Genomic DNA, 16,099 nt, shown 5'->3' with positions numbered 1-16,099 from the left:
ATAAATCCAACATGGATAATTAGGAGGCTAACCAGAGCACTGACCATCAAAAGTCTTGGTCACTTTCTCCATTTCCAGACCTGAGCCAGTTTTCCAACCTAAATCCCACTTACTGACAGAGAAGCTCATAAAAGAGGACCCTGCAAATACCATGGCAAAGCTCTAATGATTTCCTTAATCCTTCTCCAAAACGATTTACTCATATAACTACACTGAAAAAAATAGGAATACAAAGCCTTTCAGGTCTACTGGATGCATGGTCTGAGTTGAGAGATCCAGGGACCCAAAGCATCTTTGTAATTCCCCTGTTGGAGAGGGGTGCATAAGGGCCAGGGTAATAAATGGAGTTCTGACCCAGCTCTGGTTCATGGTAGGCCCACCCACTCTACACACTCATCTGATGGTAATTTCCCTGGCTCCCAAAAGAATGGGATGGCCATGCTTAGGAGTTGGCAGAATGCACACACTGGTTCCCTGGCCTTTGGTGTAAGGGCTATCATACTGGAGAATGCCAAGTAGAACCCTGTGAAACAACTGTACCCTTTCCAGCCAAGACGGTTAAATCAAAAACAATACCGTATGAAGGGATATGGCAAATACTAGTCCTACCCTTAAATACCTGAAGTAGGCAGGAATGGTCCTTATCATAGGCCTGTGCCATTCATCAGCACGTCCCCTACCAACACTAAATGTACCCTGGAGGATAACAGAGGGCTACCATAGACTCAACCAAGCAGTAGCCTCCCACTGCAGCTTTGAACCAGATAGGGTATATGTGCCAGGTCAGATTTAAATGGCCTTGGATACACGGTACACAGCCATCAATCTCATACATGTATTCTCTTCAGTCCTCATTAGGAAGGATGATCAGAGCACCTCACATTCACATGGGACAGGACACAGTATAAATTCACAGCGTTGCCTTTGATCTATGTTAAATCTGCCCTCTCACATAATGTAGCCGTAAGGACCTGGACCATCTGGACATTCTGCAAAGACCACATTCACCTATTATATTAATGATCAGATGAGCAAGAAGGCTCCTGGAGGACTGGGTAAGACATATGCAAGCCAGAGGACAGATGCTTAAGCTAAATGAAGGTTCAGGGGATCACCCCATCAGCGAAGTTCTTAGGGATACAGCGGTTTGGTGCAAGCTGGGACATATTCTCCCATCCGCACCGAATCAGGACAAACTATCTCACATCTCACGCAATTGAGAAGAAAGCACAACGCCTGGCAGTCCTTTTGGTTTCTGGAGGCAGCAGATTCCATATTTAGAAGTAGCTGTTCTCATTTACTTAGTGACAAGGAAACTTGTCAGCAGGAAAGGTTTTTGCAGCAGATCCAGGCAGACGTGCAAGCATCCCTGCCGCTGGGGCAATACAATCAATGGGCTGTAAGTCACACAGACTCTGTGGTATCCGAGTGATCTGTGGTGAGAAAAGATGTCATGTGGAGAAGAGCAGGATGACAACGCAAAGCCCTAGGGTCCTGATGCAAACTTCTGCCTTCTGCAGCAGAGAAGAAAATTTGCCTCTGGAAAAGAGATTCCCACGTGCCAGTGAGCCTGGTATAGATTAAGCACCCAAGCATGGGACACCAAGTGACCAAGTATCCAGATTTACCCATCAGGAGCTGCATTCTGTCAAATTCACCAAGGTTGGGAGGAACCAGCAACATTCCATCACAAGATGGAAGTGGTAGGTCTGGGAACAGCCACGGGCAGGGTCAGAGAATACAAGAAACCTGCACAAGCAAGTGGCCCAGGATCCCATGTCACCTACCATTCTGTACCAGTGCCTCTCAGCTCAAATTTCTGGCCGTTTATTAGTTTTCTATTGCTGCATTAACAGTATTACCACAAACTTAGCAGCTTAAAACAACACATATTTATTATTTCACAGCTTTTGTGGGTCAGCATTTGGGGCATGACTTAGCTGGGTCCTATTCTTCAGGTTTTCACAAAGCTGCAATCAAGGCATTGACTGAGGCTGTGATTATTACCTGAGGATCAACTGGGGAGAGATTCACATCCAGCCCCCAATGGCTACTGTCAGAGTTCTTGCAGACTGCCACACTCGGGTTTAGCTTCTAGTGGGCTGTTACCCAAAGGCGCCCTTCAGCTCCATGTCACAGGTCCCTTCCCATGAGGCAGCTCATAACCTGGCCACTTGCTTCTTCAGAGCAAACAAGGCACAGGGAGTGTCCTTGAAGATGGGTGTTACAACCTTATACAGAGTATTAAGTTCACATGGTCATCTACTTCCCATCACCTTTGCCATATTCCATTGATTAGAAGCAAGTCACCAAACTTGTCTACACTGAAGGGAAGGGGATTACCCAAGAACGTGAACACCTGGAGGTCATCCTGGAATCAGCCCTCTTCAGATGCGTTGAGGGCTCCTATTTCTGGCTGACAGAGGAGGAAAAAGGCTAAGCTTGGTTCATGGACAGGTCAGTTGGTATGCGGGTGCGAGAGAAAAATGGACAGCTACTGTAGTGCAGCTTCACTGAGAAGCTCACGGACTTAAACAGGATGGAATTCCTCAAAGAATTAAAAATAGAAGGACCCTACAATCCAGTAACTGCACTGCTGGGTATTTACCCCCAAATGCAAAAACACTAATTCAAAGGGATACATGCATCCCTTTGTTTCTTGCAGCATTATTTACAAATAGCCAAACTATGGAAGCAGCCCAGGTGTCCATCAATAGATGAACAGATAAAGAAGAGGTAGTATATGTGTATACAATGGAATATTATTCGGCTATAAAAAAGAATAACCGGTTGGCTCAGTCGGTTAAGCGTACAACTTTGGCTCAGGTCATGATCTCATGGTTCATGAGTTTGAGCCCCACATGGGGCTCTGTGCTGATGGCATGGAGCCTGTAGCCTGCTTCAGACTCTGTGTCTCCCTCTCTCTCTGCCCTCCCCCACTCGAGCTCTGCCTCTCTTTCAAAGATAAACAAACATTAAAAAAAAGAATGAAATCTTGCCATTGGCAACAACATGGATAGAGCTAGAGAGTATAATGCTAAGTGAGGTAAGTCAGAAAAAGACAAATACCATACGATCTCACTCATATGTGTAATTTAAGAAATAAAACAAACAAGCAAAGAAAAAAGAGAGAAGGAGAGAGAGAGAGACAGACAGACAACCAAGAAAAAGATTCTTTAACAAACCTATGGTTTACCAGAGGGGAGGCTGGTGGAGAGATGGGTCAAATAGTTGATGGGGATTAAAGAGTACAGTTATCATGATGAAAACAATAAAGAAATTTAAAATTTTTAAAAATTAAAAAAAACCCCACAAAATGAAAAATCACTTTATCAGTAGGACAAAGCTGTTATTCAATTACCAACCCAGAAATACACTTATAGGGTGTCTGTGAGCCTGACACTGTACTCTAGGTTGTGATGGGGATTAAAAGCATAAAGTTTAGAGAAGGACAAAGTCTACACACATAAAACATCAGAACTGAAAGACAACCTCAGAGGCATTGTCTGGCCCCTTCTTTTACAGTGTGGCAAACAGAGGGTCAATTTCACCCAACTTTTCAGCAGCAGCAGAACCGGATCTTCTGAGTGTGGCTCACCAAGCGGGGGCTGATGAAATGCTACCGAGAACGATGTCAACAGCGAGCACTCTAGGACTCAGAGGGGCCTGGGTGGGGTGTGTGTGTGTGTGTGTGTATGAACTGGGCCATGGGCTGGTCCCCGAGAGGACATGAGACTCTTGGGACTGAACGCAGACTTAGGGGCATCAGGCAATGGGGGAGGGAGTTTCCAGGATGCGGAATATCAGGACCTTATGTTTGCCCAGCACTTTACAAAGCTTTAACACATGTGACATCATCACCCCCGTTCATTCCTATACCACCTTTAACCCCTGGGCTTGCTGGGCATAACTCTGTACACTCTGAGCGAGGCATACAGGGCCCCCCGTGACAAGGACACTGGCAGCCGCTGAGGGATGTGGATACAGGGCCTCTGTAGACAGCCTTGTGCCGAGACGGAGTTATGGACCCAGGGGGGACTTGGGCGAGTGGTGGTGGGGGGGGGCGGCGGGCATGGCAGCATGACAAATCAAGGAGGGAGGCAGGCACTATGGTCTGGAACAACTCTTCACTTGCGGCCTCACCACCGGTGACTTGGGAGGCCTCAGACTGGGAGAAAGCCGAGGCCCCCCCCAGGAAAGGGCTCTGGCGGCAGGCGGCTTTGTCGGGGTGGCACGGCGTGCAGGATAGGAGGCAAAGGGCCAGTGCTGGCACAGTCCGAGCACGCGGCCAGGAAGCGAAGGCCGCAGGCCCAAACTCGTGCCAGCTGCTCGGGGAATCAAGAGTGGACGCAGGAGGGGCGCCTGGGTGGCTTAGTCGGTTAAGCGTCCGACTTTTGCTTAGGTCACGATCTCGCGGTTCATGGGTTCGAGCCCCGCGTCGGGCTCTGTGCTGACTGCCAGCTCAGAGCCTGGAGCCTGTTTCAGTCTGTGACTCCCTCTCTCTCTGACCCTCCCCTGCTCACGCTGTCTCTCTCTCTCTCTCTCTCTCCTAGAAATAAATAAAACAAAAAAAAAAATTAAAAAAAAAAAAGAGTGGACGCAGGAACCTATGCAAATCATTGAGCTGCCTCTAAAGGAGCAAGTTCAGTGGTGATTTGGAGCCCTGCTTGAGAGCTTCCTGGATGCAGTGGGAGGACAGGAGGAGGAAGAGGGAGTAGCCTCAAATATCAGGCTGAGGACTTGGGCTTTTAGGTGGGTGCCGGCAGTGGGGAGCCACTGGAGGCCGAGACCTGGTGTTCCTCCCGAAGCTGGGACAACATCTGAACAAACAATGTTCGAGACATGTGTGCCTCCCCACCAGCTTCTACAGTTTGGATGCATTTCCATTCTCTTTCAGTGCACACGGGGAAGAATGGGAGGGTGGGCTCACTGCCGTTCCCTACCTCCGTGTGAAGAGCTAGCTGGCGTGCGCCCAGAATCAGGCACACAGCGAACAAAGCCTGGTAGGTGGGTAAGTGGGAGAGGACGCCAGGGCCAAATATGCCGGGACTACAGGAAGGTTTTCTGGATATACGGGAGGAAAAAAAAGATCAGCAAACATTTATATAGACTTAAATAGATACAGTGATTTATGTGTTCGGCGGCCTTATTCCTTTAATACCTGCCTACTTAAATTTGCGTGTGTGAAAAATAAGTTAAAATTGGCTTCATTCTGATTTTTTTTTTCTTTCAGCCTGAAATAAGCTTTGTCATGAAGCATGCAAAAATTGCATGCTCGGGTAAATATTATTTTTTCTTTGAAAGAAAGATGAACTATTCCGAGACTTCACATTGATTTATAAGAAAGATGCCAGTTCTCTCTTGGTGCTTATTAGTAACTCTGATTCCTCTTGGTCTTAGATTGGTTTGGGAAGAAAATACACACTTCAGAGATATACTAGTCTGAGTGTGCAAGTTTAAACTCTAGTTCACAGAGAAAAACTTTGCAAAAGGTCCGGATTTAGCCTGACAACCTAGACTAATCCAGAGATTCCTCTTTTTTTGAGACCTAGGTTGCTAGCAGGGCAGATGAGGCAGAAATCAGCCCCGTGGTTTAACATCCACCAGGTTACAGCACCAGGTAGGTGGCAGAGCACTGTGCTTAAGCACAAGTACCTGAGGTCCTGGAGTTCCAGGCTCAAACTCAGCTCTGTCCTTCTGGACAAAGTTACCTACCCTCAGTGTGGCTTAAATTCTTTATGTTGTATTTTACAAAACGGAGGTGACACCTCAGTCTCTCTGTGAAGACTGAATGAGATGGAGCTCCTAGCACAGTGCCTGGCTTGGGTCCTTTCACTCATGTGACCACAATGGCACTGTCCAATGTTCCTCCAAAGGAACACGAGAAAGCCCCCTGGCTCAGGCCGTCAGGCAAGGAACAAGAAGCTTCTTTCAGGCAGCTCCAGCTCCCCAATCAGAATAGCTCTGTTTGCATGCTGGAGACTGTCCTAAGATGTTCACAAAGTTTATATTTCTTTTGCTTGAGATGAGAGCAAAATCTGGAAGGGCCATTTAAAATCTGTGCAGGGAGAGCTGCCAGAGCCACAGTGGTTCCAGTCTGCCATCTAGTGGACAAGAAGGGAAAGGAGCAATTTAGAGCGAAATAATTGACCGGAGGATTTTGTCAATGTCTGTTAACCCAAAAAAAAAGCATTCTCTGATTAGTATATAATTTAAACTCTGTACTGAACTTGCTTACTAATAGGTTAATTTAACTTTTGTAAAGTAAAACAACTCCGTGTTCTAAACATTAAGCACTAAAAACTAAGTTCCCTAAAATGTTTTTATTTACAAACTGAGTCGTGAGGATTGTGGAAGGGAGAATGATCTTGAGATTTATCACCATGGCTTTTTCTGGTCCACCTTTTCCATTTATATTATCTATTTCTGTAGAGTACTCTTTGCATTTATTTTGGCACACAGACTAGGAGTAGCTAGAGCCTGTGAGGACTGTCTCCCCTCAGATACTGACTGAAATCAGTGGGGAGATAAATCATTCCATTAATCTTTCAAAAATGTACAGCAACTTAAAATGCTGCTATAGCCAAGATGAACATTTGTTAAAGTCTACGTGCTTGAATTAGTCTTTTGCTAATTTATGTATGCACATATTTCCTGTTTTTATTTCTTTTTAAAAATTTTTTTGTTAATGTTTATTTTTGAGAGAGAGAATGTGAGCGGTGGAGATGCAGAGAGAGAGGGAGACAAAATCTGAAGCAGGCTCCAGGCTCTGAGCGGTTAGCGCAGAGCCTGATGAAGGGCCCAAACCCACAAACCGTGAGATTATAACCTGAGCCAAAGTCAGATGCTTAACTAAGCCACCCAGGTGCGCCTCCTCTGTCTTTATTTCTAAGGTCATTTCCTTATGTGTCTACGATTACTTCCATTTTTACCTAGGATGAAGACACTGGCAGCCAAATTTTCCCCAAAAGGTAGTGACAGAGCAGACCTGACGTGGCCAGTGTTTCTTTACTCTTGTCATTACTAACGATAATAACAGTAGGTGCTGGGGCGCCTGGGCGGCTCAGTCAGTTAAGCATCCAACTCATGGCTGTGAGTTTGAGCCCTGAGTCAGACTCTGCACTGAGCGCTGCAGAGCCTGCTTGGGATTCTGTCTCCCTCTCTCTCTCTGCCCCTCCCCAACTCAATCTCTCTCTCTCTCTCTCTCAAAATGAATAAACATTTAAAAAATATTAATAGCAGGTGCTATTTGAACTTCCATGATGCACCAGACATGTATATGTTCTAGATGTGCATAGTGCTAACCCTCTCACTAACTCTCTAAAATAGATATTGTCTTCAGTGTAGGTGACAAACTGATGCTTGTGACCCACTGGGCAAATCCTGACTGTGCCAAATAATCATTGATTGGCTGACACTCCAAGGCATTTTCTTCTTCTGGAAAATGGAAAGCTTTGACTAAGGCCTGTTCTCTAAGGCTATGCCTGATTCTAAGAACTCCTCTGCTGGGAGGTGTGGGCTTCCAGAGTAAAAAAGATTTTGTCCTTGCCACTAAGTAGCCCAGTGTCTCATGGAAAAGGATGCCCTAAGGGCACGCACAGAGTGGGATGGTGGTATATCTTAGAACAGATGCCCTGGAAGGGACATGATGGCAGGCACCTGTGTGACTTCCCACAAAACACATTTTGCACTCTGTCCTTTACTTCTTTCTCTGTTCTACCTTTCCCATGTCCCTGCCATTTTCCTTCTGTTTATTCTTTTCTTTCTTCCTCTGCCCTGCCCTATAAGGGTGTTGTTTTATTTTTAAGTTTTTGGATTTCTTTTTAACATTTATTTATTACTGAGAGACAGAAGATGAGTGGGGGAGGGGTAGAGAGAGGAGGAGACACTGAATTCAAATCAGGTTCCAGGCTCTGAGCTGTCAGCCCCGATATGGGGCTTGAACTCACAAACTGTGAGATCATGACCTGAGCCAAAGTCGGATGCTTAACCGACTGAGCCACCCAGGTGCCTCAATGATGCTTTTTCTAACTGTGGGTTTTAATCCATTAGTAAAAATATCCCTTCAGTGGGTGTATACCAGCCTTAAAAAAATGAAATTACACAATTCTAACTACTAATGGGCATCACTCATACAGAGGGTAATGGATTTTTCCTTTAAATTTTTCATTTAAAAATTTTAATTCCAGTGTAGTTAACATACAGTGCGTTATTAGTTTAAGGTGTACAATATACTGATCCGACAGTCCCATACATTATTCAGTGCTCTTCCAGACAAGCAGAGTCGTAATCTCTGAGGGTACTGTTTGGCGTAAAATTTGTTTTAATAGGTGTATCTGTGTTCGTGAATACACCATGTCAAGATGTAAACTTTATTTTAAGACATTAGGAAAACACGGTCCGAGACTAGAGTGGGGACCCCATCCCTTACCTGTGGAATTGCCAGCAAGGCCACATGGACAGTCCCCAGCAGGGAGGTGGCATCCGGGTCCTGAAGCGCTGGGAAGATCCCTTCTCTTTCGAGGCCCCGCAAATCCTTCCTGGAGGTAGGGAAAGGCCCAAGTGACCCTGAAATAATGCCTTCAACGAGTGGCCAAATGTGTGACCTTTCGTGCCAGTCCGAGCGTCCCTTCCCCCTGGGGCAGGGCCCCGAGGAGAAAGAGGAAAGCAGGCACAGGCGCCTGATCATGATTTTCTCCCAGTTCCCGCGTTGCCCCCAGCCCTGCCGGCCCCTGGGTGCTCCATGGCTGGGAGAGGTCTCAGAGCCTGGCCTCACCCCTGGCCTCCCGGCGGGTGGCTCCGTAGTCCCTGGCCAGGACCCCTAACCCCCCCACCCCAGCCCAGCCGGCCGGCTTCGTCTGGGGCCACGGCCCCTGGAGATGCAGCCCTCTCGCTCACAGGCAAGGACAACACCCGAGTGTGGAAGAGGAAAGAACAAACAGTGAGCGAATTTGCAGCCGCTGCTCCTCTGACTTTCTTGGAATCGCAGGCCAACCAACAGAACTCCGGAGAGCGCTGCGGTGCCCGCGGGCCTGCTCGGCCCTGCGGGGACGCCACTGGTTTTCCGGCAAAAGCAGAGCGGGCCAGGGAAGGACGCCTAGGCACCCTCTGCCCCGAGAACTGACACTGGTTCTGGAACACCGCGGCTCCCGGGCTCCGCCGGGGCGCCCCACGCCGCCTCCCTGCCGGGCACTGCCTGCTGCGGACCCCGAGGGCGCGGCCCGCCCTTAAGCGGGAAAGCAGCCTAGGGGCCGCCTCGGACCCCGCGGATCAGCCGCCCTGGGGGTGGGGGTGGGGGAGAGACAGGGTCGCCTTCTAGAAGCCCAAAGAAGGGTCCACGACCTGCCCGCGGCGCCCACGCTCCCGCTGAGGGCCGCCCGAGAACCTGGGGGCTGCTCCACACGCCCCAAGCGATCCGGAGACTCCCAGCAGACGCCCGCGAACTTCGAGGCTGCTTCACATGCGCCTGCGCGAGCGCCGCGGCTGGGGGCGGATGTCCGCGAACCTCGGGACTGGGCCACACGCGCCTGCGCGAGCGCCGCGGCTGGGGGCGGATGTCCGCGAACCTCGGGACTGGGCCACACGCGCCTGCGCGAGCGCCGGGCCTCGGCGCGGTAGCCTTCGGGGCCGTTCAGGCGCCTGCGCGAGCGCTGGGCTCGGTACTGACGCCTGCGGAAGCCACGCCCCTGGGGCGCCTGGGTGGCTCAGTCGCTTAAGCGAGGCTACGCCCGGTGGGGCTCAGCCGAGTGCGGCTGGATTCCGAGTCGGTTTCGGGCGCCAGCGTGTGCGCTGGGTCCCTTCTCGAGTCCGCGCCAGTGTCTGGTCCGCGCCGCGGAGGTTCAGTTTCAGGGAGGGTTCGGTCCATGTTGACTTCAGAGAGATTTACGTGTAGATTTTTTAGTTTTAGAATTAATTTTAGAGTTACTTGCTTTTTAGTTTTAGTAGTTATTGTAATTTTCATTTATGCTGAGCTAATTTTCCAGTTATCTAATTTTGTAGTTTTCAGTTTATTTTCGAGCTGGTTTTCAGTTACTTATCTTCGATTATTTTTGAATTAGCTTTTAGAATTATTTACTTAACATTTAGTTTTAGACCCAGTGTTTTGGTTATTTAGTTTTCGTAGTTTCTCTTTTCGGTTATTGTAATTTTGAGTTTTTTGAGTGTGACTTTTTTTTTTTACTTCTTGTGGTTTTTAGCTCTGTATTTTTACGTTTATTTAGTTTTTGAATTAGCTTTTAGTTATTTTTTGAATTGTTTTCAGACCTAATTTTTAGGTGTTTTTTTATTTCCTGAAATTTTTGTCAAATTTTCACCTTATTTATGTAGTTTGAGTTATCTTCGGAGCTATCGCCAATTGTTTTCTTTCCTTTTTTAGTAAAAAAGTTTATCTGTTCCTTATTTTTACTTATTTAAAGTTTATTTCAAAAATTGCTTAGTTTTAGAGGGGCTCCTGGGTGTTTCAGTCTGGTAAGCGGCTGACTCCTGATTTAGGCTTAGGTCATGATGTCAGGGTTTGTGGGATCGAGCCCGGCCCTGGGTTCTGTGCTGAGAGTGCAGAGCCTGCTTGGGATTCTCTTTCTTCCTCTCTCTGTCCCTCCCCTGCTTGCTTGTGTGCCCATGCTCTCATCTCTCTCTTAAAATAAAGAAACTTTAAAAAATTGCTTCATCTTGGAATCACTGTCCGGGTCCAATCACTGATGGAGACAGCATACTGATTATAATGGAAACAATTCAATATAAAGAATTGTTACTCAGCTAGTAGAGAACTAAAATAGGAAAAGAAAAGTGATCATTTGAGATCATGGAGATGTTCACCACGAGGAGCAGCTACCAGCCCGCTGGCTGAGGGAGCAAAGGGAAGAGATTGGAGGTGGCCCACGGTCTAGGGGGAGGTGCTGCCCCACGGGACAGGTGTCCCAGGAGGCGGAAGTTGGTCAGAGAGCTGGATGCAGAACTCTCCATAAAGGGTGCTGCCAGCTGGTGCTGGAGTCTCGGGGGGGGGGGGGGGGGGGGGGGGGGGGGGGGGAGGAGGCTGGTTGTGGGCATGCTGGGAAAATGGCAAACGGCTACTGGAACCAGCTGTTGCTCTCAGGGTGAAGAGCAGTTGCCAGGGGGAGGCTGGCAGGAAGTCAGCCCACGGGGTCCCACCCCTCCTTGGTCCTTCCTCAGTCTGCCAACGGGGAGCAGCTGGCAAAGGAGGTGAGTGGCCCCAGACCACAGAACAGAGATTAGAAGGATGGGCCGGAGGCTGAGAAATCATGCCTAATAACCAGCACCCTGAGCTCTGGAGTTACTTCGTTTTAGTTCTGGATTTGGTTAGTTTTGGAATTGTTAGGGCTACTTTGATTTTCACTTCTTATCTGATGTGGAATCTGGCTGAGTCTTCAGTCTTCTGATTTGTTTCTGGAAGGGGATGGGTCAACGAACATTGGAGGAGTATCTCCCGTAAAACTAAGAAAATCACTTTAGAATCAAGAAAACAAAAATAAATGTCTTACTTGGTTCATAAAGAAGCCCTTTGACTGCATGGTCAAAATGAGGCAGAAACTAAGACAGGGAGGAATTCTTTGGCACAATTGTCCAAAAAAGTGTTCTCTGAAATTTTTCAGAAAATAATACTGTGTTATGGGGCCACCTTCTCCCACCCCCTTCCTTAATGACAACATAGCTCTGTTCTTAGATTCAGAGTATATTTCAAAATTTTCCAGGAAGTTAGTGTCTGCGGTTGCCCTGTGCAGAGCAGGATCTAGGCCTCCCCCAACCCTCCTCAAAAAAAAAAAAAAAAGGCTCTGATGTCCAGACTGGTGATGATGCCACACATGAATCAAGAGGATATGAAAAAGTTTGTGACTCAAATGATGAGCCTTTGTGGGCAGAGTAGAGGCAAGTATCCAAGCTAGTCTGAAATGACTTGAGCGAAGGAAGAAGAGAGTGACTTTAGTTTATTTATTTCATCTATTTATTGATAAATAATAGCAGGGGAGAGGGGCAGAGGGAGAGAAAGAATCTTAAGCAGGCTCCATGCTCAGTGTGGAGCCCGACCTGGGACTCGATCCCACGACCCTGGGATTATGACGCAAGCCAAAATCAAGAGTTGGATCCCTAACCAGCCGAGCCTCCCAGGTGCCCCTCGGCTTTGGTTTTTATTGTGGTTGGGGTGGGGTGGGGCCAAGAGAAAGGTTACCATGCACAGGTTGGGATTTGTGTGGTTTGAACTTCCCCTCCGGTACCAAGGGTGGGGGTGTACACACTTTATCAGATTGCCCAGATATGGAACAAAAGAGGAATAGAAAGGTAGAGTTTGAAAGTTGTCAGGAGCCAAATATCAAAAATGGAGCCAGGCTTTCTCTATTATAGTCAAGCTGTGTTCGTAAGGCTGCCTTCTCCTTGTCCATTCCCTGTCCAAATGACAAAATCTCTTTCTTGGAAGACAGAGTATGTTTCAAATTGGCAGACTACAATGTTTTTTTATTTGCACAACAAAATAAAGATCTTCCCAAATCCGTAGGGAGTCTAATTTCCTCTATCTGCATTATTTTCCAACCCACATTGTTCCATTTGGACCATAAAAACATTTCTTTATTTATGCATGCATTCATTCATTCCCATCAACACCTATCTCCTGAGCAGCCCTGTCCTGAAGAAGGCATTGCATCAGGAGAGACCAGGGAGGTATGAAGGTGAGTGTGAAGCTCTCAGTGCGATAGGGGGAGACAGATGTGGAAACAGATCATCACAGCACAGTGTGACAAATACTCTGGGGCACGGAACCCTGCCTCTGACTTCCTGATGTAGTCGGGGGTGGGCTGACATCTGAGCTGGGTCTCCTGGGACAAGCGTGTTCTCCAGGGGGAGAAGGAGAAGGGCATCCTGGTCGTGCACAGGCACGGAGGCACGAAGGAGTGATGCAGGCAGGGAAATGCATTGACAGAGGCCACTGGGCCACAGGGTCCAGAAAGTCCCTGGTGCTTGGCAGATAGGACCTCATTTGGTCCTCACAGCCATCTGCAAGAGGGTAGGAAGTGACATCAGGAGCCAATGCTCTTCCTGACCTTAGGGTTCCAGCCACAGCTTGTAAGGTCCTCTGACTTGTCATTCCTGGAATCCTTCAGCTCATTCCTGGCTTTATCCTTGGTCCATTCACTCCTTCCCACTTACTCTTGGAGGTGAGTCTCTCCCTCCTCTGTGTTTTGATTCCTGCTTCTTAAACATCCGTGGGGGTGGAGGAGGGTTGAGACCAGCCAGCTGTGAAGTGCAGGTAACGCCAGCTGCAGAGGAGGCAGAGAGGAGCAGAGCAGAGCCCCTGGGTCTCTTAGGGGAGTTCTGCAGACCAGCACGGCGGGAGCTGAGCTCTTGTCGGACCAACCATAGCCTGCGACGGCATTCAGCACCCCTTGAAAGTCTATGGGGATGCCTCCCCAAAGTGGGGAGCTTGCTACAGATCCAGCCCAAGCTTGTGAATCAATAGAGAGATTTTAAAGCACACAGAGCCCTTTGCTACATTAACAGCACTGGACACTTCTACCAAGTCAAAAGAAAGTACAATCCTTCCTGATCTATGATGGCATATCTCCACACTTTTTTATAGAACACGTTCATACAGTCTTGAATATGTTTCTCAGCATACTCCTCTGCTTCAGTCTCTCTGGTGGTTTTACCAGTCACCATATGCATTTCTCAGTGAGACCATGTAAGTACCGGGGCTGGACAAAAGAACCTTCTGGATTCTGACTACTAGAAGAGGCAGAAAACACGTCACCTAGATCCTCTTTGACCATTCACTAACCCACTACAGAGACAGCCCACAGCTCTCCCAGGCCTTTAGGCCACAACCATTTTCTGTATCCACAAAAATAGCCATACTCGCTGGTGCTGGCACAGCTCAAAATGCCCAGACCTCCCAGGCCTCACCTGAGGAGCCTCTCCACAAATCTTGCATCACAGGTGGGCGACCAGAGGAGCCATTTCAGTCCCAGACATCATTGCTGATGCTCCCAGGGGACTGGCCTTCCAGTATGGACATTGCATTTTCTTCTCTGGGTGTGGTGCACCCAGTAGTCACTCGGGAAATAGTTGTTGAACGAATTGTGATTGAAGTACATTTTTTAAGCCCTTTAAAAGGGGAGGAGGGGTGGGGAAAGGATGACTCTTCTCTTTTTGTCAGCTTTCTATTTGTTTAGATGAAGAAAGAACACAGCACAATGCAATCAAAACCTCCTGAACCTTTTGGAAGAATTATTCTGGGTGGTTTCATCATATTGTCTATTGTCCCTTAGAGTTAACATGCTCTGGCTGAAGCGGGTGTAAAGTCTGGTGGTGTTCCGAATGCATACTAAACACTTAGCTGTGCATTATGCAATATTTCAAGAAACTAGAAATCAACGAGATCAGCGTTTTTCAGATGGGTTTTTCAGAACCAGTAAGAGAATACGAGACATCAGCAATTTTCTCCCTCAAGTTGCAATGTAGGGAAAAAGAAAACATGTAGCCAGGTTCAGAGAATTCCTATAGGAAGGAAACCTGCATACTTTTATTCCCCTTTATTTCCCAAATCATTTGACTGCAGTACTCTTGCCTTTACGGGATACCTCATGCTATGTGGGCTAGTAAGCTGCTGCAGCAGGGCTCCGACAATACAATGAGGCAAACTGCCAGGGGCCTCACCGGCCTCTCTGGATGGCAATCACGGCAAGGAAGTGAGAGTGTTTGCAGCTCCTGCCATGAGAAATGAAAACTGGTATCTCCTTCTGCTACTACTGGCTCATGTTGGATATAAGCCTGCTGGTATTGACCAGGCCTCATAATATTCCATATCAGACCTATATTCTGAATACAGATATCTCATAAGGAAAAGCATATTTCTGCCTTTACAAAAGAGATTTTAGATGAAAGCTCTTTGGTTGATTGTCAAAAGGCTCTTCCTATGGGCCTTGCAGATCCGAGACTTAGGGGGTTAAGAACACAAGAATTACAACTGAGCCTGGCCCTGAGACCAAGGGCCTATTTTGGGGCTAAGAGCAAAACATAGTTACCACATATATCTTTGCTAATTGGTGAAACATAGCAGTCCCTTCCTCAAGGCCTACTTTCCACAAACACCCTCTCTTACACTGGCAGCTGGGATGAGGATAGACAACAGTAGCTAAAACATAACCCAGGGGCAAAAGACTGACCCATTCAGGGTCCCCATGATAGTCTCCACAAACAAACCAATTCAGAAACATTCATCCTCTTGAGAGCCAGACAAAATACTCCTAATGTATCTATATACAATTTGACCTATATGTTATCCTATTTTTCACTAAGAACATTCTGTTATTTCCTTGGTCGGAATAATTCTAACTATTGTTATCACAAAAGGCCTCCCATTGTAAGAAATTCCTTTCTCTGACTTCATCTTGTTGCTGAACCTTTAAATAATGACACAAAAACCAACAGGACAGAGGTGCCTGCCTGGTGATCAGAAAGAATCTCGGGACTCTCTCATTCTCTCTCTCTCGCTGACACTGTCCATCCTTCAGGGACCCCTGGACCTGCCAGAGCTGGCTTGGCCTCCGGCAGCAAACAATAAGTTTATTTCTGTCTCATGGAGTAGTCCACGACAGGTAGAAAGCCTGTTCCGCTCCACACAGTCGATAGGAATTCCAAGGCTTCTTCTATTTGGGTTTCCCACCATCCCCTACAACATCATTTTTGTCTGTATGGTCAAAAACTGGGTTACAGGCCTATAGTTAGTAATATATATTGTATACTTGGAAGTTGCTGAGAATAGACCTTAAGCATTCTCACCACCTCCCACCCTGCCCCAAAGAAGGAAAGGAGGAAAGAAAGAAAGAAAGGAAGGAAGGAAGGAAGGAAGGAAGGAAGGAAGGAAGGAAGGAAGGAAGGAAGGAAGAAAGAAAGAAAGAAAGAAAGAAAGAAAGAAAGAAAGAAAGAAAGAAAGAAAGAAAGAAAGAAAGGAGAAAAAGTTACCTATGTCAGGTAATGGAGGTATTAATTTGATGTTGGTAATCATTTCACAATGTATATGTATATCAAGTCATAGCATTGCACACTTTCTTTTTTTTCTTTATTAAAACATTTTTAATGTTTATTTTTT

At 47.2% G+C, this 16,099-nt stretch overlaps 1 protein-coding gene across 1 annotated transcript; it reads right to left on the bottom strand.

Annotated features, from left to right (window-relative positions):
• Window positions 1-5,341: 5,341 nt before the first annotated feature.
• On the bottom strand, window positions 5,342-9,865 carry LOC120238100. Its single transcript, XM_039241696.1, has 5 exons — window positions 9,727-9,865; window positions 9,343-9,619; window positions 8,899-9,226; window positions 8,432-8,568; window positions 5,342-6,104 (listed from the first exon to the last, which is right to left on the bottom strand). The coding sequence occupies exons 1-5, from the start codon at window positions 9,863-9,865 to the stop codon at window positions 5,954-5,956; spliced, it is 1,032 nt and encodes a 343-aa protein (XP_039097627.1). The 3' UTR covers window positions 5,342-5,953.
• Between the last annotated feature and the right edge of the window lie 6,234 nt (window positions 9,866-16,099).

The sequence above is a fragment of the Hyaena hyaena genome, unplaced genomic scaffold (genome assembly GCF_003009895.1).
Source record: "Hyaena hyaena isolate Hyena2069 unplaced genomic scaffold, ASM300989v1 scaffold_199, whole genome shotgun sequence".
Lineage (NCBI taxonomy): Eukaryota > Metazoa > Chordata > Mammalia > Carnivora > Hyaenidae > Hyaena > Hyaena hyaena.
Note: the sequence above shows the minus strand (reverse complement) of the source record. Positions and strands in the feature narration are given on the sequence as shown.

Bases quoted from the DNA above. Each gene is read 5' to 3' on its own strand.
- LOC120238100 (XM_039241696.1), bottom strand. From the start codon at position 9,865: ATGGACCGAACCCTCCCTGAAACTGAACCTCCGCGGCGCGGACCAGAC. The intron at 9,620-9,726 runs GTAGCCTCGCTT...ACGGCCCCGAAG, and splicing joins TCGGCTGAGCCCCACCGGGC to GCTACCGCGCCGAGGCCCGG. The intron at 8,569-8,898 runs GTGAGCGAGAGG...GCATTATTTCAG, and splicing joins CTCGGGTGTTGTCCTTGCCT to GGTCACTTGGGCCTTTCCCT.